The sequence below is a fragment of the Leucopleurus acutus genome (assembly GCF_964270905.1).
Source record: "Leucopleurus acutus genome assembly, chromosome: 13".
NCBI classification, from domain to species: Eukaryota; Metazoa; Chordata; class Mammalia; order Artiodactyla; family Delphinidae; genus Leucopleurus; species Leucopleurus acutus.
In genome coordinates, this window is record NC_139155.1 from 16,566,016 (window position 1) to 16,592,622 (window position 26,607).

The following is a 26,607-nucleotide window of genomic DNA, read 5'->3' on the forward strand; positions in this document are numbered from 1 at the left end:
ATATTTTAAAACCATACTTGTTCTCTGTATAAGAACTGGAAAATACAGGTAAGCAAAGACAAATAATCCCACCAGTTAGAAACACTGCTAATCAAATTGTTTTTGTGTGTAAAGTACTTTATGTAACATTAACGGCTAGGGACGTTCAATTTCCATACTTTTTGAAAAGTGAATTTGGAGTGAACAAAATTCAATTGCAACTTACTTTAGAAGCCAATATGCACTGCCAATACTATGAAAAGTGCATTGTAGGAAGTACCTTAATAACAAATACTACGCCCCATATAGGGACTGGTACGATTTTGAGAATGCCAGATGGAGAATGATGATCCTTTTAAAAAGGCTGGTGCTTTATGGGAATTTCTGGAGTATTGCCAACCCTGTAAAGTGTTATAAACCCTATGATATTATATCATCATCCCTATTTTACAGATAAAGAAATAGAAAAAGCATACACAAGATAAATAACACACTTTAAGTCACACCACTTGGAGTGGACTCAGACTTTAGTAAAGCCAAACTTTGTGTCTGCTGAAATGTTTTTAATGCTGTCAAACAGAAAAAAAAAAATTACGTTTATACAAACATTACTTCTGGGTGTATTTTTCTTTACTAACAGCTTATCAATATGAGAAATATGTCATATAATTCAAGGGCAAGTATTGAAAACTTATTGTGGTTAGGCCTGGATAAAATTCACAATGTTAAGCTAGAAAAACAGGTTGAAATACATGAAAGTAATGTGTAAATCCTGAGTTCTTGGCAACAGTTGGTAGTTGAAAGCAACAGCATACAAATACCAGGGGAACGTTTAAACAACAGGAAACAACTTAAAATTTATTGGGCCTTAAAAAAAAAAAATCAGATCTCATCCTGACACTGAACTGGTGCAGATCTATGTGTCAATATATCAGTTATCTGAGCTATGGATACATAATGGAATTTCTTGAGTTTGACGAGTTGAAAAAAATTGTGATTACTGAGACCACTTCATTGTTGCTTCACGTGCAAGTTAGATTTGGAGATCAAGGAAAAACAAAAGGTCTAAATGCCCCTTTTCAGTATTCTTTAAAGACTTTCTTTCCTAAGGCTATACCTCTATTTACCTGTTCATCTCTGGAAGAACAACACTTTAATGTTTTACATTCAAATGATCCCATGTATTAAGGTTTGATTTTTCTTTTATTAGAAAACATGTAACTTATAATTTTTAAAGTTACTTTCCAGAAAATACCTTCTCCAGAAGCAAGTATTAGCTTTGGATTTAGTGAGCCTTTACTATCCTAATCTCTTCCTCACTTTGTCATTGGGATGGATAGGTTACCTTTCCTAAATTCCACTGATGTATATAAAAAAAAATTCCTATGCTAATATTGCAAAGCAATTGGTGTGAGAGATTCAAGTAAAATAAAAGCATGGCTGATGGAAAAGATGAAAAAACTGCACCATTCTTATTTTTTTAATGTTTTAAAATTATAAATACATGCTTGGTTTAAAAATTCAAATGTACAGAAAAATATAAAGTGAAAGGCAAAAAGTCCCTTTACCCTACCTAACTTCTAGCCCCATTCTCTACAGCTGCGCAGTTGAATATGGAAGCCCCTAGCTATATGTAGCTATTTAAATTAAAACCAAAATTAAAAAAAAGTTCCTCACACCAGCTATATTGCCACTCCTCAGTGACCACATGGGACTAGAAGTTATCATATTGGAGAGTGAAGATATACAAGATTTCCATCATCACAGAAAGTCCATTGGTTACTGCTCCACAGAAACCATAATTAAGCACTAGCATATAAAAGGCTCATTATTAGGAGTTATGAGTTCTTTATATATTCCAGATACAAACCCCTTATCAGATGTGATTTTCAAAAATTTTCTCTCATTCTGTGGATTGTCTTTTTACTTTCTTGATGGTGTCCCTTAAAGCACAAAAGTTCATTTTGATTAAGTCCAATTTATTTTTTTCCCCTTGTTTGTACTTTTGGTGCTGTATCTAAGCTGTTGGTTAGCCCAAGGTCACAAAGATTTACTTCTATGTTTTCCTGTAAGAGTTTTATAGTTTTAGCTCTTATTTAGGTGTATGATCCATTTTGAGTTAAAATTTGTGTATGGTATAAGGAAGGGATAGTCTTCCTTACACCATAAGTGGCTATCCAGGGATAGCCACTGGATAGCATGTGGCTATCCAGTTGTCCTTGGATCATTTGTTGAAAAGACTACTCTTCCTCATTGAATGGTATTGGCACCCTTACCAAATATCAATTGATCATAAAATGTATGGGTTTATTTCTGGACTGTTATATTTTATATTCCTTTGTAATGTCTATCCTGTTTTGATTACTATAGCTTTGTAGTAAGTTTTAAAATTGGTTAAGTGTGAATCTTCCCACTTTGTTCTCTTTCAAGATTGTTTTGGGTATTGTGGGTTTCTTGCATTTCCATGTGAATTTTATCAGCTTATCAATTTCTGCCAAAAAGCCAACTGGAATTTTGATGGGAATTGCATTGAATCTGTAGACCAATTTGGGGAGCACTGCCATCTAAACAGTGTTAAGTCTTCCAATCCACCAACAAAGATGTCTTTCCATTTATTTACATCTTCTTTCTTTCAATAATGTTCTGTAGTTTTGTTTTATTCATCTAATGCTATTATAAACAGGAGTAAAAAAAAATCTCAATTTTAGAATGTCCATTGCTAGTATAGAAATAAAACTGATTTTTTTATGGTGATCTTTGTATCTATCCTGCAACCTGTTGAACTCATTAGTTTTGAAATGAATTCCTTATAATTTTCTATATACAACAAGATCATGTCATCTCTGAATACATATAGTCTTACTTCTTTTCCAATATGGTTGCCCTTTCTTTTTCTTGCCTAATTGCCCTGGCTAGTGCCTCAAGTACAGTGTTGAATAGAAGTGGTGAGAATGAAAATCCTTGTCTTATTTCTGATCTTAGGGGGAAAGCAGTCAGTATTCAGTCTGTCACCATTAAGTATGATGTTTAAGTAGGTGTGTATTTTTGGTAGATGCCCTTTATCATCCGGAGGACGTTCCCCTTTTATTTCTAGTTTCTTGAGTATTTTTATTATGAAAGGGTGCTGAATTTTATCAAATGCTTTTTCTGTATACATTAAGACAAGACAATGTGGTAATTTTGATCTTTAGGAACATGATCCTCATTCATGATTCTGTGTTTGTAAATTTGCCAATTTACTTATTTAAAATTTGTTTATAACCCTAACGTCAATACTTGCAGCACTTTTATGACCATTCATGGACATCTGCAGACGGGTGAAAAAAACTGAGTTCCTTGAGGTGCATGGTCTCAGCTGAGGTCAAACAAGGCAATGCTTTCTTTGCCTTCTTGTTTCAGCTCTCCGGCAGAGATGACCAGAGGATGGAGAAGGCATGGGGAAAGGCAGTATAGTGCAAGAAGCTCTGGCTCTGGGGCCAGTTGGATGTGTCTGAATCCCAAGTCTGGCCCATTAGTTGGGTGGCCTCAGGCAAGTCACTTAATACTTCTGAACCTCATTTTGTCTCTTATAAAATAAATAGACTCTACCAGGATAAGTTGTTCTTAGGATTTAAGGTTACAGTCTATTTGAGATACGTATATGTGTAAAACACACACATTTCCCCTAGGAGCAATGGCTCTGTATTCGCTAATTCAGTATTCACAGTGACATTATAGAATATAACTATTGTGAATAACAAGATAATTTACACATTATGTTTGATTTTGGATGTTAAACCAACCTTGCATTCCTGGGATAAATTTCACTTGGTCATGGTGTACGACCCTTTTTATATTTTGCTAGTATTTTGTTGATGATTTTTTGTGTCTATAGTCATAACAGATATCGCTCTGTAGTTTTCTTGCAACGTCTTTGGTTTTGTATTAGGGTAATACTGGCCTCAAAAAATTGAATTGGGAAGTGTTCTCCTATTTTTGGAAAAAGTTTGCAAAGGATTGGTGCTACTTCTTTAAAAAATGTCTGGTAGAATACAGCAGTGAAGACATCTGGGCCTGGGATTTTCTTTGTGGGATGTTTTAAAATTACTAATTCAACCTTTTTATTGCCAGCTGCTTTTTAAACTTGCTTTTAGGTAGAACCAAAGGTGACTGTCTCCTAAGGCCAATAAAATGAGAAAATACACCTTATTAAGGAAGACATGTCCAATATTTGTAAGATTCAGGTAAACAGCTACCAAGGTCATCCAGTAGCTAAATTATTCTGCTGTCTAGGGCTTTAACATAGACAAACATCTTGTCACTTCTCATGTGCTTTCATGACCTTAAGAAATTTCAGCCTGTTATACATAAGATTTACATACAAACCTCTTAACTGGCATTTGCAGCAAAGTCCTATAATCACAAACTAAAGTCCATACATTTCTAGATTATATACAGATATCCATATTTATATATCTTTAAATCTATCTACCAAAATACTACCTGTCTCAGAACCTGTCAGGAAGGCAGTGTGTAGTGGAATAAACACTGGAATAGAAGCCTGGAGGTCTCAGCTCTAACTTAAGCAAGATGCCTCAATCTGTTTCTCCCACTGATAAAATTAGGTTAAGCCTGATGACCACCAAGGTACATTTTCTGGCTCTAAAAATACAACGACTTATTCTACAGTAATGCCATTCCCACTGTTCTTACTTCAGAGTGGTCAAAATGAAAACACTTTTGTTATATACACATAAACATATACACATCCGTACTTCATACTTACAGAACAAATCAACCAATTCACAGAATCTTAAAAGAGGAAGTCCGTAGTTAAATAATATAATTCCAGCATCTCAAAGTCCTGAGTTTGCTACGAAACAGCTGTTACTAATTTTTTCTTTCCACATGTATATATATTTGCTTTTCCCCAATATCTCACTTTATGTTAAGTACTGTTGGATGAGACATCTATTAATTATGATAACTTTCAAAAACAAAAAGGTCACTTTTCAGAAATTCTGAGCCCATCAGAGAAACCGAATGGTATTTCATCAGTTGTCTCTACTGGCACATTGCTTCTGCCAAACTGACATGAATAATGGTGGGTATGATGACTTGAAATAAATGCATCTGCAGTCCGGCTGCAACGACAACTATCTGACGGCATCGCATTACTTGAGTTACTAAGATGTGAATGGTAAACACCACAGAATGAGTCTTGAGATGAACGATAATGGCCAGCTCCCACGGACACAGCTGTTGAGCTCTGGTAAGGGCTGTTACACATAACACAAGTTTGGAAGCAAGTCTTCCGTCCGGAGCCTCGGTGAATGTCTAGTTTAGCAATGAGAGGTTTTCCGACATTCACTTCCTGCTTTTCCTCTACAGTATCTTCCAATCCTGAGTACTGATATGATAAACACACTGTGAAGACTAGATGTTCCTGAAAAGGAAAAGAAAAGGTTTGTTATCTTCATCAACCCTGAAAGTATATCAATCTTAGACTCTCATTCACACAACATACAGACAAAACCAAACAACAACAGAAACCCAGTCTCACTCCTGTTTCCCAGGTTCCAGACCCTCAAGGTATCCTTTACACCTTCCCTATACTAAGAAAGGCCGGCTAGAATTAGCTTCCTTTTCCCTCATTCAATACTTTGAATTAGTATAGTCAAAATCATAGAGATCTGGTATTGTATTCCTGATGAACAGGGAAAAGGTATTTTCCAAGCAGTGGGGCTTGGGAAACAATCCTTCCCTATTGCTGGAGATGGGGAATAATCTTTTAATGAAACAATAACTGGCTTTACATCTAGGTCAAAATTTTGTTTAGCTGTTTTAAAATACTACAGAATAATCACAACCATAGGTGGAGAAGTATAATTGAATCAGATAATGGACAGAAGTTCAAAGATACAAGGAGAGTGGAAGTAGATTAGCCACGGACGGGGCAACGGCAGGTTTATGACTGTCCTCGTCAACAGTGCTCACTTCATTCCCCAGGTTTTGGCTATAAATAAAAACTCAGTTTGGCAAGAATTTGGTTCTGTTAGAAAGCTCAACCCTATAGACCATGTACCATGTAGTTTATGATTTAAGGTCAACGAGAGATGAAAAGAGATCAAAATAAATTCCAATTCTAATTTGTTACGTTTTGTAGAAAGTCAGAAATAGGAAATGCTTAACTGAAAATGCTAAGATATTTACAAGTAGACTATGCTTTTTGTCTCTAACTTTTTAACACCGTGGAGGGCAATTACTTGCATTCTCACACACAAATCCTCAGGCCATTATCAGGGACAGGATACAACATGCAAAAGGCCACTGAGACTTGCTGCACAGCCAGCCGTTCGCTCTACTTCAACTTAATACGCAAAGCAGCAGCACATCTATGGACCAATCCAAGGTTCACAGGCAAAAATGCATCTTCACTTTCATAAAGTTTTCCCTTAGTAGTTATAGACAGGAAAAGTAATAACCTTTAATTTTTGCAGTGAGCTGAGTCTAGTATAGAGGCAATGCTTGGGGAGATCCTTTGATACTAAATAGCTCCCAGTTTCTTCGGGCGTCCCTTTATTTGCATCTTTTGGATCAATATCTAGGTCCTGTGAAAATCAGCAAATGTTATTAATGAAATCAATGGAAGTCACAACATCATCTGACCATAAAACATCTTAACAGGTACTGCTCTCTGATGAACTGTGGTCAGAGTAGGTAATCCCTTACCTAGGGCTAGAGATACAATGAAAATAACATTCTAGAGTAAATTCTAAATTCCTCACCGATACACTTAAGAAGTTAGCTCTGAAAGGACAGTTACTTTCAAACTATTCCTACAAACACTTCTAAGTGTCCTCAAGTTTCCTTTTAAGTTCGAGCCCCACTGGTGTTAGATTCCTGGATTCTCTCCTTCCACATTCATCACTTTTGGGAAGGTGCAGGGGGATTTATGTGATTTGTATGTTTAAGAGGAATAAGTAGACATGCCAAAGGCAGCTTTTCCCTTTTTTCTTTTAGAGGCAACAGCTGTCGAGAGCAGGGGATCTACTCTGTGACTCTATAGAGAGCAGCCCTCAGGCTCCGCCTGCCCAGTGCCCGGGGGCCAACCCGGGTCCAGAGCTGCCGGGACTGGTGCACAGACCCGTCTAATTCTGGGGGTCACACTGAGCAAATGTCCTCCATGAAGGAGAAGCAAAGGAGATGTTTTGGATTGTTTGCCTTACTCCGTGCTTACGCCTCAATTTACTACAACTATGTAGGAACGAGGGATATAGTTTAGTGGCTTCCTTAGGCCAATACGAAATAAATGTTTTGTTTTGGAACTAGGTTTCTATTCTTCCAATATACTACTATAGCTTGACAAATACGACTTACACTGTTGTGGTAACTTTTTTGGAAACGTTCTTGGAAACGTTTTTAAAAGGAAGTTATTCTGGACATATGTATAGCACATTTTATTCCTTCATATTTGATATCCTATTTAGGGTAAGGGAAATTAAATCCTTCTTTTCTGGGTGAACTTCAGACATTCCTAAACTTAACATATTTAAGGTATTTTGGCAATTAGTTTTTAAATATTACGACTCTCATGACTGAAATGCAAATATTTTTGTAAATGTAACATATATATATATTGCCTTTACATTTATCAACTTTTAAATTTTCAAAAACTTAGTTGTTAGTAAGTAAGGCTATATCATGATATTTTAAATAGAAGAAAAAGACTTACAAGTGGAAAATCGGTAACATAGGCATCGCACATTAATATATCAGGTGGTTTGTGGACTATACTTGTATAGATTATCATGACGTTGGAAAACTCAGCTGCAAATCCTAATTGGATCTGAACACCACATTGAAATTTAAGACACATACTTTCTGGAAGTTCTGAAAAAACAATTTAAAAATATTTAAAGAATGCTTCGTAAGTTTTCTGATGTTAAGTGGCAAACAAATATTCTTTATGAGGCAAAATACAATTAGAGCTATTTCTGCTGCTTAAAAATGTTATATAAGTAACATTGTTTAAAGACACACACACACACACACACACACACACACACTTAAAAAAAAGGGTGCAATATTCTACTGGTCAAGCAAGTATCTTTTGTTTTCTGTTTTCTTACAGCTCTTGTCCCTCTGCATACATAGTTTTTATAGTGGTAATCAAAAGTATACATACAATTGTAGATATATTTTCCCTGTTTCCTTACTCCTCATGAAAATAGTTTTATTTAATGTGCTTCAATGTGTTAATGTACCAAAAATATATCTTAGAGAACAGACTGTTACGAAAATAAGACATTATATAGGAGTTCAACAAATACAATTAATTTTCAGTTATCACTTAATAATGTATCCACAGCATAGATATTTGGGATTCATAGAAGATTCAGCCAACTATTATTTCAGCCAATAATTTAAACTTACTTTTTCACTAAATCACATAGAATTACCAGTGGTGATTAAGTTGCAGATGATTTCTGCCTCACCTTCTTTCTCTTGCTCACCCACCCATGGATTCAAATGTCCAGGAGACAATGCTCAGTTATGCTCAGTAATATTTATAAACATTCAGTATTTGTTGACCATCACGTTTGTGTCTTTACATGTGATTTCATTCAATATCAACAACCCTATCAAGTAAGCACTACTTCTTGTCCCCATTTTACAGAAAACATGTTTATCAAGTAGGGGACTGTCTGATTTTTGAAATGGCACATTTCAACATCTCACAATATAGGAGAATCTAAGGGATTGTATATTAGACAAATTGAAAATAGTTTTAAAGATAGAATTTAAGAATGATCATTTTAATTTTACCAAATGTGAAAATAATGGGTTAATTTAATATTTCCAACATCAAATAAATCAGTGTAATATCTATAACTGAAACCTTTGCTTAGTCTTGGGTTTACTCACTAGGCTAAAATATTTTCCTTACAAAATTCGGAGGAAAGCTGTATGTTCAGAAGGAAAAACACTTTACGATTTTATATAAACATATTACAGAAACAGCTCATAGAAAATAGACTTTACTGTACCATGTGCCTTGGCCCACTGGAGATTCCGCACCAGAGATTCTGCAGAATGTGCTGTTCCCTGTATTGGGTCAGTAAGTGCTCTCTTTTCAGATAAGCTACTTCGAATCTCTAGAGCCTGTTTGCCTTTGGTAAGGTGACATTTACCCATGTCTAAAAGATAAGAAGTGAATACAGGTTTTAAGACCACATCCTTTCATTTAGACCAAGAACTCTTCTACAAATCACACTATATCCTCAATATCACTTATTCACTCAACAGATATTTACCAAGCACCTACTATGTGCCAGGCATGGTTCCAGGTGCTAGGGATATAGCAGTGAGCAAAAAGGTAAAAATACTGGGCCAGCTCACTTCTAAAGGCCCCTTTCTAGCTTTTATCTTCTATAATTCTATTAATGAATCCCCAATATTTTAAGCCTTGAAATTCACAAAGGGCTGAAAGTATATTTCTTTACTGTATGGGCAGTCATAATTTTATGTCTATACTCTGTTGAGAAATCCATTCTCAACATGATAAACAAATACATTCTCATAATAAATGATGACACAGCTATGAGCAAGTTAAAATATCATGCTGTCTTTACCTAAGATTTATTTTTAAAAAAGGAAATAATGTGTTAAAACTACCAATATGTTAAAGCACCATCACTGTCCTCCCCCAACTCAAAGTAACCAAAGTACTCTGTATATTCTTATGCATATTTTAATTTTCACTCATGTAGATACTGGTAAATAGTATGTGCGAACATTTTAGATTTTGTGCTTAACAAAAATGTTACACACATATTTTTGTAATACTATTTTCATTCAACATGATTTAGAGACTTATGAATAGTAACAAATCTCAATTTAAATTTATAAAACCAGATATTCTTTTGTATGAATACATTACAATAAATTTATCCCATTTCTGTATATATTAATAAAAATAAATTAATATCTGTCTTGGGAAAGTAGTTACTTATCTGGGAAAAAGAGACATAAAACTCTAAGACTTTATCCCTTTTGCTCACAAAGAGATTCCAAATGTTTTTCTTTCACCAATAGTAAGGTCAGAGAGAGAGAGACAGAGTGTGATTTTATATATATGATTATTATAAACACACACACACACACACACACACACACACAGAATGGGAGGAATATATCAAACAATTGAGAACTAAGTTATATCAACATATTGGGGGTTGGGGGGGAGCCTAAGGGTCATGAGCATATATAAAATTATATTGTTGTAGGAGAGAAGATATAGAAATCAATTTTTTAAAAGATGAAAAAGGAAGAATGAGCCAAATAAAAAATTAAATGGTTAAAACAGATACGAAAAGCCTACGGTAAATGTAGTTGAACTAAATTTTCTAGCTGAAGGAAAAAGGTTATCACGTTGGATTTAAATTCATTGATTCTAAATGTGAAAATATTAGAAGCATTCCGTTTAAAATCAGAAATGAGGCAAGAGTGTCTACCACTACTACTTTTATTCAAGAATGTCTCAGAGGTCCTAGCTAGTGCGACATCAAGAACATATCAGAATTCCTCTAAATCAGTAAGAAAAGCAAAAACACCACAATAGAAAAATGGACCAAGGACACGAGCAGATTTTCATAAGACATACGTATTGCCATTAAAAACATGTTCAATATCACTAACAATCAGGGAAACCCAAAGCAAAACCACAATGAGATAGTATTTAACACATCTGATTGGCAAAAATAAAGAAGTCTGACATATGAGTGATGAAGAGAGTGCAGATTTACACGACCTCTTGTACATTACGGGGAAGAGGGTAAGTGTAGATTGGTGCAACCACTTTGCAAAATGGTTTGGCATTATTTCTTAAAATTGAATACTGACATATCCCACGATCCAGTAATTCCAAATACTAGATTTATACCCCAAAGAAACTCTTGCATACATACTCCAGGAGACATATAAGAGATTGTTACAACGGTACTGTTCACGATAGCAAAAACTGGGATGTAACTCAAATGCTCAACAGGAGGGCAGCTGAAAAAACCAGTATGTTTGCACAGTAGAATATTATAATACAGTCAAAATGAATGAACCACAGTCATGCAACAATGTGCATTACTCTTAGCAATATAACATTAATTGAAAAACTTCAAGTCCCAAATACACAGCATAATATCTTTTGATAAAGTTAAAAACAACTAAAATTAAAATATACATACTTCTTGCAGACATAATATAAACTCAATTAAAACTATGTAAGAAGCAAATCAAGGGAATGATAAACAAGATTTAGAATGATGGTTACCATGTAAGGGGGGGCAAGGAAAGAGAGAGAGGGAACATATAATTGGATGTAGATTACTGTCAAGGTCTGAGATTCATGTTAAACAACTAATTCCACAATAAAAACTGTCAGAAGTATGTTCTAACGGACTGACATCATTAAAAATGAAATACTAATTAAATAATTTTTTCTAGCAGGTCTTGGAGTTTTATATAGTAAGATGGTTTTTGGGTCCCTTAAATGCCATACTGCTAAAACTAGATAGGAAAGAATTTATTTTGCAATTTCAAGCAACTGAACAATAATGCTGTCTGGAGTACAAAAATCAAAATCCGGGGTCACAGATTAACAACTGGAGCCTTGTAACAGCAGTCAGCTTATTTCATATTTTGTTTCACGGGTACACAACTGAAACTGGAAAGGTAGTTTTTCTGCCTTGACTATTTGGTCTATGATCTTTGAATACTTACATTTTTTCTGAATATTTTTAAGTTATCCAGAAGATCCAAAGTTCAAATATATAATAAAATAAAAATATAATCCAGAAGTTCAAATATAAACTCATAGCACATACTGGGATGCCACTCATTGCCATAACAACAAAGTATATATCATATGTGGGTGAACTGGTGCTTTTTACTAAGTGTTAAGATAGTTAATATATCTTAAAGACTAAAATTAGAATAAAGCATTTTAGAGTCTCTGAAGCACCTTCACAGATCTCACTTTGAAAATAACTGACATACTCCAAAGGCTTTAATTTTTCTTTTTTAAGCGCCAGAACTTTGTCTTCAAATGAGAACTTAAATAGAAGCCCACACAATATGTAAAACACATAAAAGCAGAACTTCTTTGGTTGAAGAAGGAGGGCCAAAGCTCCGACTGTCTACATTAAAGGGGAAAGCAGTTAAGTGATCCAGCGAAGGGATCTACACCGACAAAAACATGAAAATAAACGAATGTGACTAACAGCAGGTCGTGAAACACTCAGATACCATACACTCAAGCTGCCATCTTAGGAACTTCCATGAAACTCCATTTGCTAGTGAGCCACTTTGTAAAAGAACTGCCTTCTTTTTGATAGGACTTGTAAAATGGCATTTCAGAAAATACATGTCAATCTACAGCTGTAACACGTGATTATTCACCACCTGACATGAGCACAGCATTATGCCAGGCAGGGAAGGAAGGAATAGAAGGGAATGGAAGACATGGTGTTAGACCTCTAGGATCCTGTCCTTAAAGCAGAATTTTAAAACTACTAAGTTCATCAAGAAAAAAAAAAAAAGAACCCAGCTTTTCCCCATAGGGTCTCAGCATTTCTGTAAAGTTTATCTGTCTGATCCTGAAAGAGGATGCTCATTAGACAGTTTTTTTTTTTGTTTTTGCAAATAAGCAGACCGGGCAGCATCAGGCACTAAGCATAGAAACAAGGTGAAGAGCTCTGAGGATTAAACTTCATTTATTTCACAACCATGTCTGGGGTCAGACTTGTACTTCAAGTAATACTGCACAGATGCATGTAGCTAAGCCAATAGGGAAGGAAGGAGGGAAACCTGAGTGTTGTGAACATTATATAAAAAAAACTGTCTTATAAATAAGAATTCCAAATCTGCACAGTAACAATAGGAATAAAATAATGACCCAACAGAGAACCCTGAGTAGCTTTCTCTTTAGTTTTTATTTTACCTTCTGCAACTTCATCCAGTAACACAGTTATTTTCTTTTCTTCTAATAATCTATCTTTTAAAAATTTCATGAAGATTCCATTTGCCAACCCAGAATGCTGTATTTCAAAGGCTTCTGCTCCTTGACACCTGAAAAAAGACACTTTTAAAAAAGCAAACACTTGCCGCATGAGGCTTCTGCAAAAACTGATGAGCCTCATGTACTCCCCTGCCTCTCTCATGGCATCCCAAATAAAGAGTTAATCTTTAAGCAAGAACTAAATGCTTTGCTGCTTAGTAAAAAGAAGATGCCAAGCTATGAAGTGCTGAAGTCAATTATTTAAAAATTTCTGTCAAGAATATCGAGGCAGGGCTTCCCTGGTGGCGCAGTGGTTGAGAGTCCGCCTGCCGATGCAGGGGACACGGGTTCGTGCCCCGGTCCGGGAAGATCCCACATGCCGCGGAGCGGCTGGGCCCGTGAGCCATGGCCGCTGAGCCTGCGCGTCCGGAGCCTGTGCTCCGCAACGGGAGAGGCCACAACAGTGAGAGGCCCGCGAACCGCCAAAAAAAAAAAATATCGAGGCAAATTTATGCCTAGATGTCTATGGATATTTCTAGGCTTCTAATCTACAATCAAAAAGAAGTCATCGAAGAATGAAGGAATCCTCAACATAAACATAAAGGTTTCTTACGTGGCATATCCAAACACAATATTGGCAGTGACTTTTAGTGCGTCCAAGATTGGGATGGTATCATCGTAGTCATTTCTATTTAAAAGGTAGGAGAGGAGAAGGACAGATATAAATATGAAAAGTTAAAACAGCATTCTTAAAAGAACATAAATAACAAACATGATACTATCCTATTACACATAACTTAAAATTATAGGTTCAAATTCCTTTATCTTATTAGCTACATATTTACCAAAAGTAATCCAGGGCTCCTAAACTATTGAGACGGCAGAGACTCACACCTTTTTTCTTGTTAGCTTTAAAACTGGAGTTACGTTTGAATTCGGCCATTGGATTTTGATTGGTAACAGCTGAACAAGCAAAACACTAAATCTGAGTAGAAGCATCATTGGCTCCACTCCTTAGTATCACAATGGCAGACAAATGGGATCCAAATCTTCAAACGTCTGCTTCAGCTAAACTTTCTCTGTCTGCAATACCATGACTAACTAGAGGCCCTCGCTCCATGCATGGTGTCTCTGCTAATTCCTGGAGGAACAGCTGCAGGGATTGTTAGAAACGTTCTAAAGGCAGGCTGAAGAGCTGTATGTTTTCTTTCTTTTTTTTTAAATTTTAATTTATATTATTTATTTTTGGCTGCGTTGGGTCTTCGTTGCTGCACTCAGGCTTTCTCTAGTTGGTGGCGAGCGGGAGCGACTCTTTGTTGTGGTGTGTGGGCTTCTCATTTCGGTGGCTTCTCTTGTTGCGGAGCACGGGCTCTAGGCACGCGAGCTTCAGTAGTTACGGCACACAGGCTCAGCAGTTGTGGCTTGCGGGCTCTAGAGCACAGGCTCAGTAGTTGTGGCGCACGGGCTTAGGTGCTCCGTGGCATGTGGGATCTTCCCGGACCAGGGCTGGAGACCGTGTCCCCTGCACTGGCAGGTGGATTCGTAACCACTGCGCCACCAGGGAAGCCCCTGTATCTTTTCTATTATGAGAAAATACCCATGCCCTTTTGTTCTTCACTTTTGTCCTAGAGCAGACAGGAAAAAGTAAAACACACACAGAAAATATATTTTCCTCTAGTTTTCTTCTTCATCACTTTCAGTCTATAAGCTAAAATTCACAAACTTAAGTGATTCCTACCATGCAGAGGTTTGCCTTTAGATTTAACTTCTCAAGGTTGATATTTAACTGACCAACAAGTTTCAGTATATAAAGAATGGACAGTTTACCTTTTCCTGCACATGTCCAACAGGAACACATTGAGTCCGGTTTCTTTTTCTTGCATCAATTTCAGTATATTTTGTACACACAGGCAATTTTCAGACCTATATGGATTTGGAGCATCGACAGGGACCATAAAGCTGTTCCCGAAGTTTTCATAACCATGTCCTGCATAATATAATAGTCCTGAAAAGCAGGAAAAAAGAGAAATCGCACTCTGAACATGTAGCACTCTTTAAGGAAAAAAGACGTTAATGCATGCTTATTTAAGAGATGTGCAACTATAAACACAACTCAGTGTTAACTGAATTTGTATTAAATTATTTTGACAACCATCTTCATTTAAGTACTGAATTTTCAACCAACATCAAGATGCTATCCAGAAGTGTATTTTAATTCATAAAGGTAATACATTTGTAACCAATGGTATCATATGGAATGCAGTTTTCTCTCATGATGTTAAAATACAAAAAACGGCTAAGGACTTCTTTGCTGACTCATCTGTCTCCTCTGTGAAACCAGAAACTTCTTCAGGGCAGGGTAGTCTTACATTTATCTGTGCATTCCTGGCACACGGCAGGAGTATAGTATTTAATGGATGAAGGAATAAACACAACTCAGACGAATAGCCACTGCAGTGTCAAGTATTCGAACCCATGTCCCCTGCATTGGCAGGTGGATTCTCAACCACTGCACCACCAGGGAGGCCCCTCTAACTCTTTGTAGTTACAGCCCTAACCCCTAGCAAGAATGTGGCTTTAAACGGCCAAGAAAACTTGCTTCCTTTGGCCCTAGAGGGCAGGATCCAGGTTGCCTACTTTTCTTGAACTCCTGTTTAAATGAGAAAAATGGGTATTTCATATGTATCGCTTTGGGTAAAAAATGACAAAAGGGGCACACCCATATATTCAGTGTGGGTTTATTCTACCTCAGGTGAGCCCTGAATATTATCACGTAGGCAGTGAGGACAATGAAACAGAAACGAAGACAGAGTTCCTGGCCCTGAGGGTCTTGCAATTCATTCAGGCACGCTCATGTTATTACTTAAAGAAGAGTCGGCATCTAATTAAATACCATATATCATGTGATGAGGGCAACCCTGTATGAAATGAATAAAGTGCAGAGAGGAATACCAGTGTAAGGTGAAGCAATAACGGACGGTCTTGAGAGAAAGGGTACGATCTGGAAAGGCAGCGAGAAAGCAAGGTGCGTTACAGGCAGGATGCACAGAAACAAAGCTTGGGCCTGGAATGACAGCTAATGGAAAGGAGACTAGCCTGGCAAGGAATTAAATGATCACTGGAAATGAAAGTAAGAGTGCACAGAGAGCATTTTGAAAATCACGACAAAGGGTGTGGGTTTAATTCGCTAAGCCATGAAGATCAAGTGAAAAGACAACCCACAGAATGGGAGAAAATACTTATCTGTCTATAAGGACATATATATTTGTAAGGATGAATCCTATATCTGTAAGGACACTTTGTATGCAGAATATATAAAGAACTCTTCAATTCAACAATAAAAAGACAATCCAATTTTAAAACGGGCCAAGGATTTGAATAAACATTTCTCCAAAGACAATATACAAATGGCAAATAAGCACATGAAAAGATGCCCAACATCATTAACCATGCAAAACAAAACAATGAGATACCATTTCACACTTACTAGCATGGCTGTAATCAAAAAGGCAGTAACAAATGCCGACAAGGAAAGCTCGTTTATTTCCGGCAGAAATATACAATAGCACAGGCACTTTGGAGTTAAGCAGTTCGTCAAAAAACGAAACTCAGAATTATATGACCCAGCAATTCCACTCCAAGGGAAGTATCCAAGAGAACTGAAAACAAGTGTCCACAGAAGAATACGCACACGAATGTTCATAGCAGTGCTATTCGTAATATCCAAAAACTGCCTAAATGCCAATCTGCTGATGAATGGATAAATAAAATGTTCTATATGCACACAGTGGACGACTCATTAGCCATAAAAGTAACGCTACCACAGATGAACCTTAACTACACTGTGCTAAGTGAAAGAAGCCAGACACAAAAGGACGCACAGGGAGCGATTCCATTTATATGAAATGTCCAGAGACAGAAAGTGATTTGTTGTTGCCAGGAGTTTGGGGTATGGAGGACTGAGGTGTGACCGCTAATGGATATGGGTTTTTTTGGGAGTGTGATGAAAATGTTCTGGAATTAGGTGACTGCACAACTTTGTGCATACACTAAGAACCACTTGTATACTTTAAAAGAATTGTATACTTTATTTATTTATTTAGTTTTTGGTACGCGGGCCTCTCACTGTTGTGGCCTCTCCCCTTGCGGAGCACTGGCTCCGGACGCGCAGGCTCAGCGGCCATGGTTCACGGGCCCAGCCGCTCCGCGACATGTGGGATCTTCCCGGACCGGGGCACGAACCCGTGTCCCCTGCATCGGCAGGCGGACTCTCAAGCACTGCGCCACCAAGGAAGCCCAAGAATTGTATACTTTAAAAGAGTAAAATTTATACTCTGTCAAGTATTCAAAATCTGACTCTGCTCTCTCTTTCCTGCTTCCAGAGCAAGACATGCTTATCTGTAACCTCCATGACCCTGCTCAGGTCACGATCTCCTTTCCATCTACCCAAATCTTCACCAAGGCTCCAGGCTTATCTCAGGTTCAAAACCCTTGGCAACTTATCACCTGGTCTCTAGTTTTCTAACACACTTCAGCCTCACCCTGCTGGGAAATCCTACAGCAGCACTCTTGACACTTAAAGTCATATACAGTATTTGCTTTATTGACATTTTACGATTCTACGTAGATATAGTTTCTCTGATAAAAGTGATCGTAATAAAAACAGGAATTTTATATTTGCGTAGCATTTCCATGTTTTTTCAAAGCACCTTCATATACATGATCTGATTTTAACCCATATAACAATCTTTAAATGACCTATTTAATAAGTGAGGAAATCAAATTTTAAAAGATTAAACAATTTGTTTAAAATCATGTAGCTGATAGGTGTTTGGATTCCATTTACAGTCTTCTCCCCCTCCCATTATATTAAGGGACTTATAATTTTCTTTCCTTTTTTTGGTCGGGCCACGCAGCATGTGGGATCTCAGTTCTCCCACGAGGGATCAAACACACGCCCCCCCAGTGGAAGCTTGGAGTCTTAACCACTGGACCACCAGGGAAGTCCTGTAATTTTCTTGGAGTATAGATCATGTTCTTTATTTTCTGTATCTCCCTCAACACCTAGAATACTCCTTATCTGGGCTAGGGACATAACAGGAACTCAGTAATTACTTCTTCTTTTTTTTTTTTTTTTGCGGTACGTGGGCCTCTCACTGTTGTGGCCTCTCCCGTTGCGGAGCACAGGCTCCGGACGCGCAGGCTCAGTGGCCATGGCTCACGGGCCCAGCCGGTCCGCGGCATGTGGGATCTTCCCGGACCGGGGCACGAACCCGTGTCCCCTGCATCGGCAGGTGGACTCTCAACCACTGCGCCACCAGGGAAGCCCCAGTAATTACTTCTTGACTGTATTAAATTAACAATGCAAACTGCTCAGGGCAGAGGTAGATCTGGAGACCTTTCTAGAAAGAGTCTGACTTTCAGTAGAAATGGTACCATTTCTACAACTGATATCATTAAGAGACAGCCAACCAGAAAGCATGGGTATTGCTCCCATTGTATCACTTAACACATTCTGGCTCAAGCAAGACTTGGCTTGGGAGAAGAAGCAACTTCAAGGGAAGGTTCAGCCTCCATCATCCAGGAAAAGCTAAGTGTGTGGTCCAATGTTTCAGTGCTGACTCCCAGCTCTACAATCACGGATATTAAGGCACTGACAACGAAACACCTTTTCTCCACTGCAGAATAATTCATGAAAAGTGTAACAAGAATTTTGTATCAAAGTCTACGTACAAATTATACTGCAGGAGATTAAGCATTTTTATGTTAAATAACTAGACCAAATGACTGTATTTTAAAAATTCCATCTCTAGTACTACTTGTACGTTTAATTAACTACCCTCATTACTCAAGGATAGAAGGACAAAACAGATCTCTTTTAAAATGTCAAAGAATTCAATGTGGTTAAAAATACAGTCTTATAAATTAGATCTTTGGGGAATTTTATTTCTTGGGAATATGATTTCTAAGAATATAGTCTGTCACAGATATTTATTTTTGCCTACAGAGAAAATAATTGTTTAAATGGAAGATTTTCCCACTTGAGTTGAGCTGCAGTGCACCTGGCACAGGGCTCTGATTAGAACATGCACCACCATGACCACCACCGCTGCCGCCACCGACCTACATAGCTCTTACTACACGCCAGGCACTGTTGGAAGAAGGCCCTCTACTTTTATTATCTCATAATGCTCACAACACATATCTCACAATAAGGTAGGCAGTGTTACCATCCCCCTCTTACAGATGTACAAGCTGAGACACCGGGGGGTTTAATAGCTTACCCACATTCACATGACTAATAAGTGACAGACTCGGAAGTGGGATGCCAGCCAGAGTAACTGCTGCGCTATGTTATACTGTCTCTTTATAATCTACTGCTGGCTTTCTAGTTAACTTTACTCTCAGAAAATATAAAATGTTGGTGTGCTGGTTTTCATCACTTTCACCACACTATCACTTTAAAAACCCCTTCTTTTTTTACAAATGAAATCTTAGACTGAACCGTAACACATAATACCAGATGAAAGCTGGGTTTCTCTGTTGAGGCCTGAAGTGGAATGTTGTCCAAATCCCCCATCTATCGGTGAAGGAAAATCTGAATTCAGAAAATCATGACAACAATAGCTACAGTACTTTGAGCGCTTTTAGTGTGCCAGACACAGGGATGATTATTTTATCTTACTTATTCTGGAACAACTTCATTAATTTAGTCTATCCATTTTATAAGTCCTTTTTGGCTTAGAAAAGTGAAATAACTTGGTCATAGTCACACAGCTAGGAAGCAGAAAAGCCAGAGCGCTGAGCCTGGGGTTGGTTACTCTCAGGTTCGTTGCTTAACCACTGAGCTACACTGACGTGAATGATTCCTCTAGAGTGAATGAGGCTTTGGCCTTATTCTGATCAGACTCCTTTAATCTTTTTTTCTTTTTCTTTTCATGTTTGACATTAGTGTTGTATTTTATTTATTTTTTAAAACATCTTTATTGGAGTGTAATTGCTTTACAATGGTGTGTTAGTTTCTGCTTTATAACAAAGTGAATCAGCTATACATAAACATATATCCCCATATCTCTTCCTTCTTGCGTCTCCCTCCCTCCCACCTTCCCTATCCCGCCCCTCTAGGTGGTCACAAAGCACCGAGCTGATCTCCCTGTGCTATGCGGCTGCTTCCCACTAGCTATCTATTTTACATTTGGTAGTGTATATATGTCCATGCCACTGTCTCACTTCGTCCCAGCTTACCCTTACCCCTCCCCGTATCCTCAAGTCCATTCTCTAGTAGGTCTGTGTCTTTATTCCCGTCCTGCCCCTAGGTTCTTCATGACCCTTTTTTTTTTTTTTTAGATTCCCTACATATGTGTTAGCATACGGTATTTGTTTTTCTCTCTCTGACTTACTTCACTCTGTATGACAGACTCTAGGGGACTCCTTTAGTCTTGTTTTCTATCAAAGCATATCTAAGCTGCAGCAAGTGACGAATGTAAAAAGGTGTTAGGTAGGGTGGATATCAAGCCAAATATGTAGTTACTCTCCATCCTAGTTTATCTATACAACTGAAATCTTTATCCTTATTTATCTTCAAGGACGTGTAGTATTTAAGTCAGTTATTCCTGTTCTTAGATTGTGTTTTTAATGTTTATATATGTTTAAAAATTGAGTTACTTATTTTCTGTTAATTTTTATTTCTCTCACAAACCCAAGGGCACTATAGTACAAAAGGGCATAAACTTGAATGCCTGTGTTTCCCACATCTAATGGGAAATTCCTATGACTCTGCCTCGGCCTCCCCTACCCCCAAAGTACTCCTGGCCCCCCGGGGCTGTCAGCTGGACACAGGGCACAGTCCAGGGGAAACGCCTATGCCCTGAGGCCTCTACCACACTTACATTGAAAGTAGATGTGTCTGATGTTTGGGATAGTCACAATACTTCAAAATATAATGCAGCCACCCTGTTAAGACATGAATCAGTAGTATTTAAACATCTTTTCCAGCTTTCTTAAGCTGCCATTTCGCTTTAATATACCTATTTATTCCATATTCCAAGTTGAGGTTTTCATACTGGGGCAAAGCTTCAGCATAAGTTGAACTCTTCTTGCCAGAACTTTAAATATTTCTGGTTCTCAAGCTTGCAGGGGCAATTAAAAGTTTTGATTTAAAAAGCCAAGGTGATAATGTTAATAAGAAATGAGAACAAATAATCAAGCACATAATTCTTCATATAATTCCATCACTCTTAAAATACTTCACCAATCCCAAAACCAAAGTCGGTAAATATTTTTTCCTTCTACCTCCTTACTTTTGGGGAAGTTTTAGAAGCCTTTTCCTGTTTAAGCCATCTATGCACTTAAAAATGGAGATAAATTATGTAATGTAAAAATAATCAACCAACCACCTTATTAGAGACTAAAAATATAAACCAACTACCACAAAGGCACATTAGTATCGTATATTCTACCACATTTTCATAAGACAAATGAACGGATTCACCCAGATTCATCACTTTATATAATCATAAACAAGATTATGTTATTAAAACGTTAGCATAATAGTTGAAATCCCAAATCTGAGAGATTTAATTTGTTGATTCACTTGCCTAACAACTGTAATCCTTATTACTTAAGAAGAAACTCATTTAAAACTTATTTAGTACGATTTTAAGACTTTCCCTCATCCCACATACAGTAATGTGTTAAATCTTGGAAAAAATCTTTTCTTCCATTAAAAATTCTACTCTGAGAACCTTTAGCAATTGTACCAAGCTTGCCTCATCATATGACTCTAATTAGAAGTAAAAAGGCTAAATTTAGAAATTATTGAAGTAAAATAATTGGAAAGGTATAGAAGCCAAATCGATGCTTTGTTTATCGGTGGCATCCTGACAACAGGCCTGGAGATGTCACTTTCCCAGCAGTTGAATGTTATTACACAACATCGTGGTGAGCACAACTCTGAGAAACATGGCTCATAGCACAACATTTGGCCGTTCCATGCTTGTGGTTATGCCCACTAAAAGAAAGAAATTACCAAAGAAACTGCTTACTACTGACAGCATGTTCTCTCTTTAAAGAATCACTGACATATATGTAGTGTTCTTAACATATTTAAAAGAATGAGAAAAACCATTACAAATTTACTGTTAGAATTTTTGTGGAGGTCCATCTTTAACTGCATCTGCATAAAACTTTAGTTTACTGATTGTTTTCATATGTCTCACTCACCAACATTTTCTTGTTAAATTCTATTGTCCACTAAAAGACCTGAAAATACTATGCAATATTTAGAAAAAGGAAACAAACGTGAAATGTTCATTCAGTTACAGCATTTTGTACGCTAAACACACACACACACAGAGTAATATTTAACATACATGAATATACAATTTGCTATTTGGTCATTGAACTTTACTGTAGCTCTCGTAGTCAATAAAACAAAATCACGTAAGATAGGTAAGAATTCTAGTAAGAACAACATTGTTTTGACACATGAAAGTAAAGACATCAAGCTAATTAGTCATATGGAACTATGGAATGAAGATCAAAATCCATCTTTTATTACAAGCATAAAACTTTTCAACAATCCGTTTACCATGCCTTTCTGTTTAACTCTTAACCTAACTTATACAAGAAAAATAGTGGATAATTATAAAAGCAAAGATGATAAACATCTTACCATAGACTCCTTTGTCTAAAAGCAGTAAAAATTCATCCACGGCATTACGCATCTCATATTCAGTAAGATCCAGCAGTGAAACGACTTTGAAATCTAGCTGTCTTAACAAGTTGGTCAATTCATACACATCCACCAAAGGAGCTTTAAGCTTGGGGTGATCCCAGTAATTCATATTTCCTATCAAAAGAGCAACCTTGTCCTTTGCTATTTAAAAAAAAAAGGGGGGGGAGGGGGAGAAATTTAAAGGAGGATATAAAAATTAAACCTAATAAAATGCTTTACAAATAAGATTTCATTATTTAATTTCATTTTAGAGTGATCATCTTGCATAGCAGACCAATAAACTCTATTGAGGAATACAGAGGCTGATGAATCAAACAACTGAAATTAATTGATGCTTTTGAGAACCAAGCAAAGGATATTAGCTGTATATGAAGCATAACAGTAACTAACATTAAAGTAATACTTTTACTGATTTACAACAGAAGGAAAGAATATTCAATATAGACTTTTAGAGCAAATTTAAACAAAGAATGTTTGGAATTGGGTTCCCATCAAATTAGGTTCTGTTTTGCTGACAATGGAACAGGCTAGAAACAAAAGAAATATCAAAAAGAGGCAAAGGAAGAATTCCCATCAGAGCAGATAAGGGGAAATACCAAAGAGGAGGGAAAAGCAGGAGTTTAACAAATACTGTATTTTTAAATTTTCAGTTGATGTACTGTCTCCCGTTAGCTTCTTTAAAAAAAATTTCGTGATTGGGTGAGATGCGGTTACCTCAGGGCTGCGTGAAGACTTTTTGTATGAATACCTTAGCAGTTCAATCTGTGACCTTAGTGAACTGAGGCTTTGCTCAAGGACGTGGTCTCATACAAAAAGTGGTTCTGTTTGTAAGAGGCAAAAAGATCCACACCTGTGCCTTTAAAAGTACCAGCTGGCTTTATCTGGTATATAGCTTGTCCAAAAGAGTTGTGGAAGGCTGAGCATAGCTTAGTGCCTAAGAGGTCTTCAGAATTGTACTTTTGCTAGTCACAGGTGGGGTTAAAGGTTAAAGACTTGAGACTGTGCCATGACAACAGGAACCTGTCATGATGTTTTTCTCAAGGGCTGGCAGTGGGGTGTGTGCAGCACGTTACGGTCTAAATCCATGATGGAGACACCAGAGAGCAGCAGAGAAGGTGTAACAGGAGCACGTGGCAGTCCCAGACTGACGCTGGCCAGGACTTGGTGACCAGCCTTTGTCACAAAGTGCTGCTAAGTAGCTTATTTATAAATTAATATGGATACTACTCCTGTGCAATTGAAACAGGCACAAATAATCACATTGCTGACTTGATGGCTACAATATGTCATCTAATTTCAGATGCTTCAGATCGTTAAGATGATTAAATGTCACCAAAAACCTCTGGTGGAATTTCTTCTCTTTCCACAGAGCATTTAAGTCTAGAGTTAAACAAGGTCTGGAGAAAAACTAGCACCAACTAAAAGAATGTGACCCTCTCAAAGTGGCAGAATACCCCAGTTTGTGAAAATCCTCAATACTTCTGTCATGGTATATTTTTTTTGTTTCTTTGGCCTCGCCGCGCGGCTTGTGCAACCAGGGATTGAACCCGGGCCCTCGGCAGTGAAAGCGCCGAGTCCTAACTGCTGGACGGCCAGGGAATTCCCCTTGTCAGGGTATCTTTATTCTACACCGACATTTTCGGAGATTTCTTGCTAATTGCCTATTCTTATGAGTATACACATTTTTGAAAAACATGAAATGATACTTAAGCCACATTTCTAACTCAATAAAAGTCACTTCAAATCCTGTACAAATGATAATCTCTTCTTCTATTCCAAAGAAAAGGCCAATTTTCAAGACTATTTAATAAATAAGTAAATTGAGACATAAAGCCTCTACTAAACTGCCTTTCGTTTTAGAACAATAAAAAAAGTTGAGAATACTCAGGATGGATTTCAATTAGGAGGCAGTATAAAACATGATCACTTGTATCTCCTTTTTTTTTTTTTTAAAGTTTCTTCTTAAATAAACTAGAAATGTACTCTTATCCCAATTTACCCACTATATAGGAACACTTCAGCTGGCTAATCCACAGAAAAATTTCAGAGCATGTTTTTCTGAGCCCATCAACCCTATCAGAGTTCAGAGCCAATGTCAATACACTGATGGACTCTGTTCAATCTGCTCCTAAGTGAGAGGAGGTGGAGGATGTGTGGTCACTGGCTGACATCATTACAGTCCAAATCATGGGGTTCCCAATGCGATTCAAGTAGTAAAGTGTCTGCAAAGCATCGTGGGTTTTGTGGTGGGATATTATGATAGTTTAGGATATATATTAGATTAAAATTTTCTGTTGGCAGAAAACAATTATAAAGGTATGTAATAGAAAAAAATCACTGGGGTTTTTGGTTGGGGGAACAGTTGTCAAACTAACCATACAGGCTGTTTCTGCTAAGATCGATTATTTATTCACTAGTTTTGTTATCTGTTGGGAAGGAACACTTGGTATTATTTATAGAATGCAAGGGTTCAGGGCTTCCCTGGTGGCACAGTGGTTAAGAATCCGCCTGCCAATACAAGGGGCACGGGTTCGAGCCCTGGTCCGGGAAGATCCCACATGCCGCAGAGCAACTAAGCCCGTGCACCACAACTACTGAGCCTGAGCTCAAGAGCCCCCAAGCCACAGCTGCTGAGCCCACGTGCCACAACTACTGAAGCCTGTGCGCCTAGAGCCTGTGCTCCGCAACAAGAGAAGCCATGACAATGAGAAGCCCGCGCACCGCAACGAAGAGTAGCCCCTGCTCGCCGCAACTAGAGAAAAGCCCGCATACAGCAATGAAGACCCAACACAGCCAAAAATCAATCAATCAATCAATCAATCAATTAATTAATTAAAAAGAAAAAAAAAGAATGCAAGGGTTCAGCAATTTGAGAACTATGGGCTTAAAATGTGTGTATCAATAATTGACCATAACTCTTCAAAAACTTTTCCCCAAGGATAATTTTTAACAGCTAGTTCCTAAACCGTCTTGGAGCATTTTGAGCTGATGGTAATAAAGATGATGGGTAGGGAACTTACCTTGCCCACTCTACTTGTAAACCAGTTCCTGAACGACAGGTGAACTGGGGTGGACTTAGAATAGAGAAGCAGACTGCAGTGGTCGAAATGAGAGGTGACAAAGTCTCATTCCAGGAATTGGTTGTAGAAAGGGAAAGGAAAAGTCAGACTTTAGAGCTATGACAGAGAAAGAAACAGTAAAATTTGAAGTTGAGGAGGTAAGAGTGAGGAATCAAAGAAAACTTCAAAACAGCAACTATATAAGCGACTTATGATGGTTTTCAAGTGATAAAATAAATGGAAGAAATTTTCTGTAGAAAAACATTTACTGTAAGAGCCACCCACAACTTCTTGAACACAAACCATTCACTGGAAAAAGGAAACACAAACACCAGTTGATTAAGCAACAGGATAAAACAACTTCAGAAAGAGATTTTTACTACATGATCCTAGACGTCTTCCAAAGTTTAATGAAATGTATTCTTTAAAAACTGGTACAAGTTACATCATTAATTTTATGTCTGATTATTCTAATAGTGTATTACTCATCTCATCCAAAAAGAGTTAATATTCATAAGCAACTGGAAAAGTGCTTATTAAGTGCTATATAAGTGTTTAAATAAAAAACCCTTTGCGGCTTCCCTGGTGGCGCAGTGGTTGAGAGTCCGCCTGCCGAGGCAGAGGACACGGGTTTGTGCCACGGTCCGGGAAGATCCCACACGCCGCGGAGAGGCTGGGCCCGTAGCCATGGCCACTGAGCCTGCGCGTCCAGAGCCTGTGCTCCGCAACGGGAGAGGCCACAACAGTGAGAGGCCCAGATACCACAAAAAAAAAAAAACCAAAACCAACCAAACAAACAA

The 26,607-nt window shown here is 37.5% G+C and overlaps 1 protein-coding gene across 3 annotated transcripts in view; it reads right to left on the bottom strand.

Annotated features, from left to right (window-relative positions):
• Window positions 1-229: 229 nt before the first annotated feature.
• Window positions 230-26,607, bottom strand: part of MALT1 (MALT1 paracaspase) — a 59,303-nt gene continuing 32,925 nt past the window's right edge. For 2 of the 3 annotated variants that reach the window (XM_082853617.1, XM_082853616.1), the window contains 8 exons: window positions 22,686-22,889; window positions 14,840-15,017; window positions 13,626-13,700; window positions 12,956-13,083; window positions 9,009-9,158; window positions 7,694-7,851; window positions 6,444-6,569; window positions 230-5,404 (listed from right to left, as the gene is read on the bottom strand). In XM_082853617.1, the coding sequence (XP_082709743.1) occupies window positions 4,964-5,404; window positions 6,444-6,569; window positions 7,694-7,851; window positions 9,009-9,158; window positions 12,956-13,083; window positions 13,626-13,700; window positions 14,840-15,017; window positions 22,686-22,889 (1,460 nt within the window). In that variant the 3' untranslated portion in view covers window positions 230-4,963. The remainder of the gene's footprint in view (window positions 5,405-6,443; window positions 6,570-7,693; window positions 7,852-9,008; window positions 9,159-12,955; window positions 13,084-13,625; window positions 13,701-14,839; window positions 15,018-22,685; window positions 22,890-26,607) is intronic. The other variant, XM_082853618.1, reaches the window with a different exon arrangement.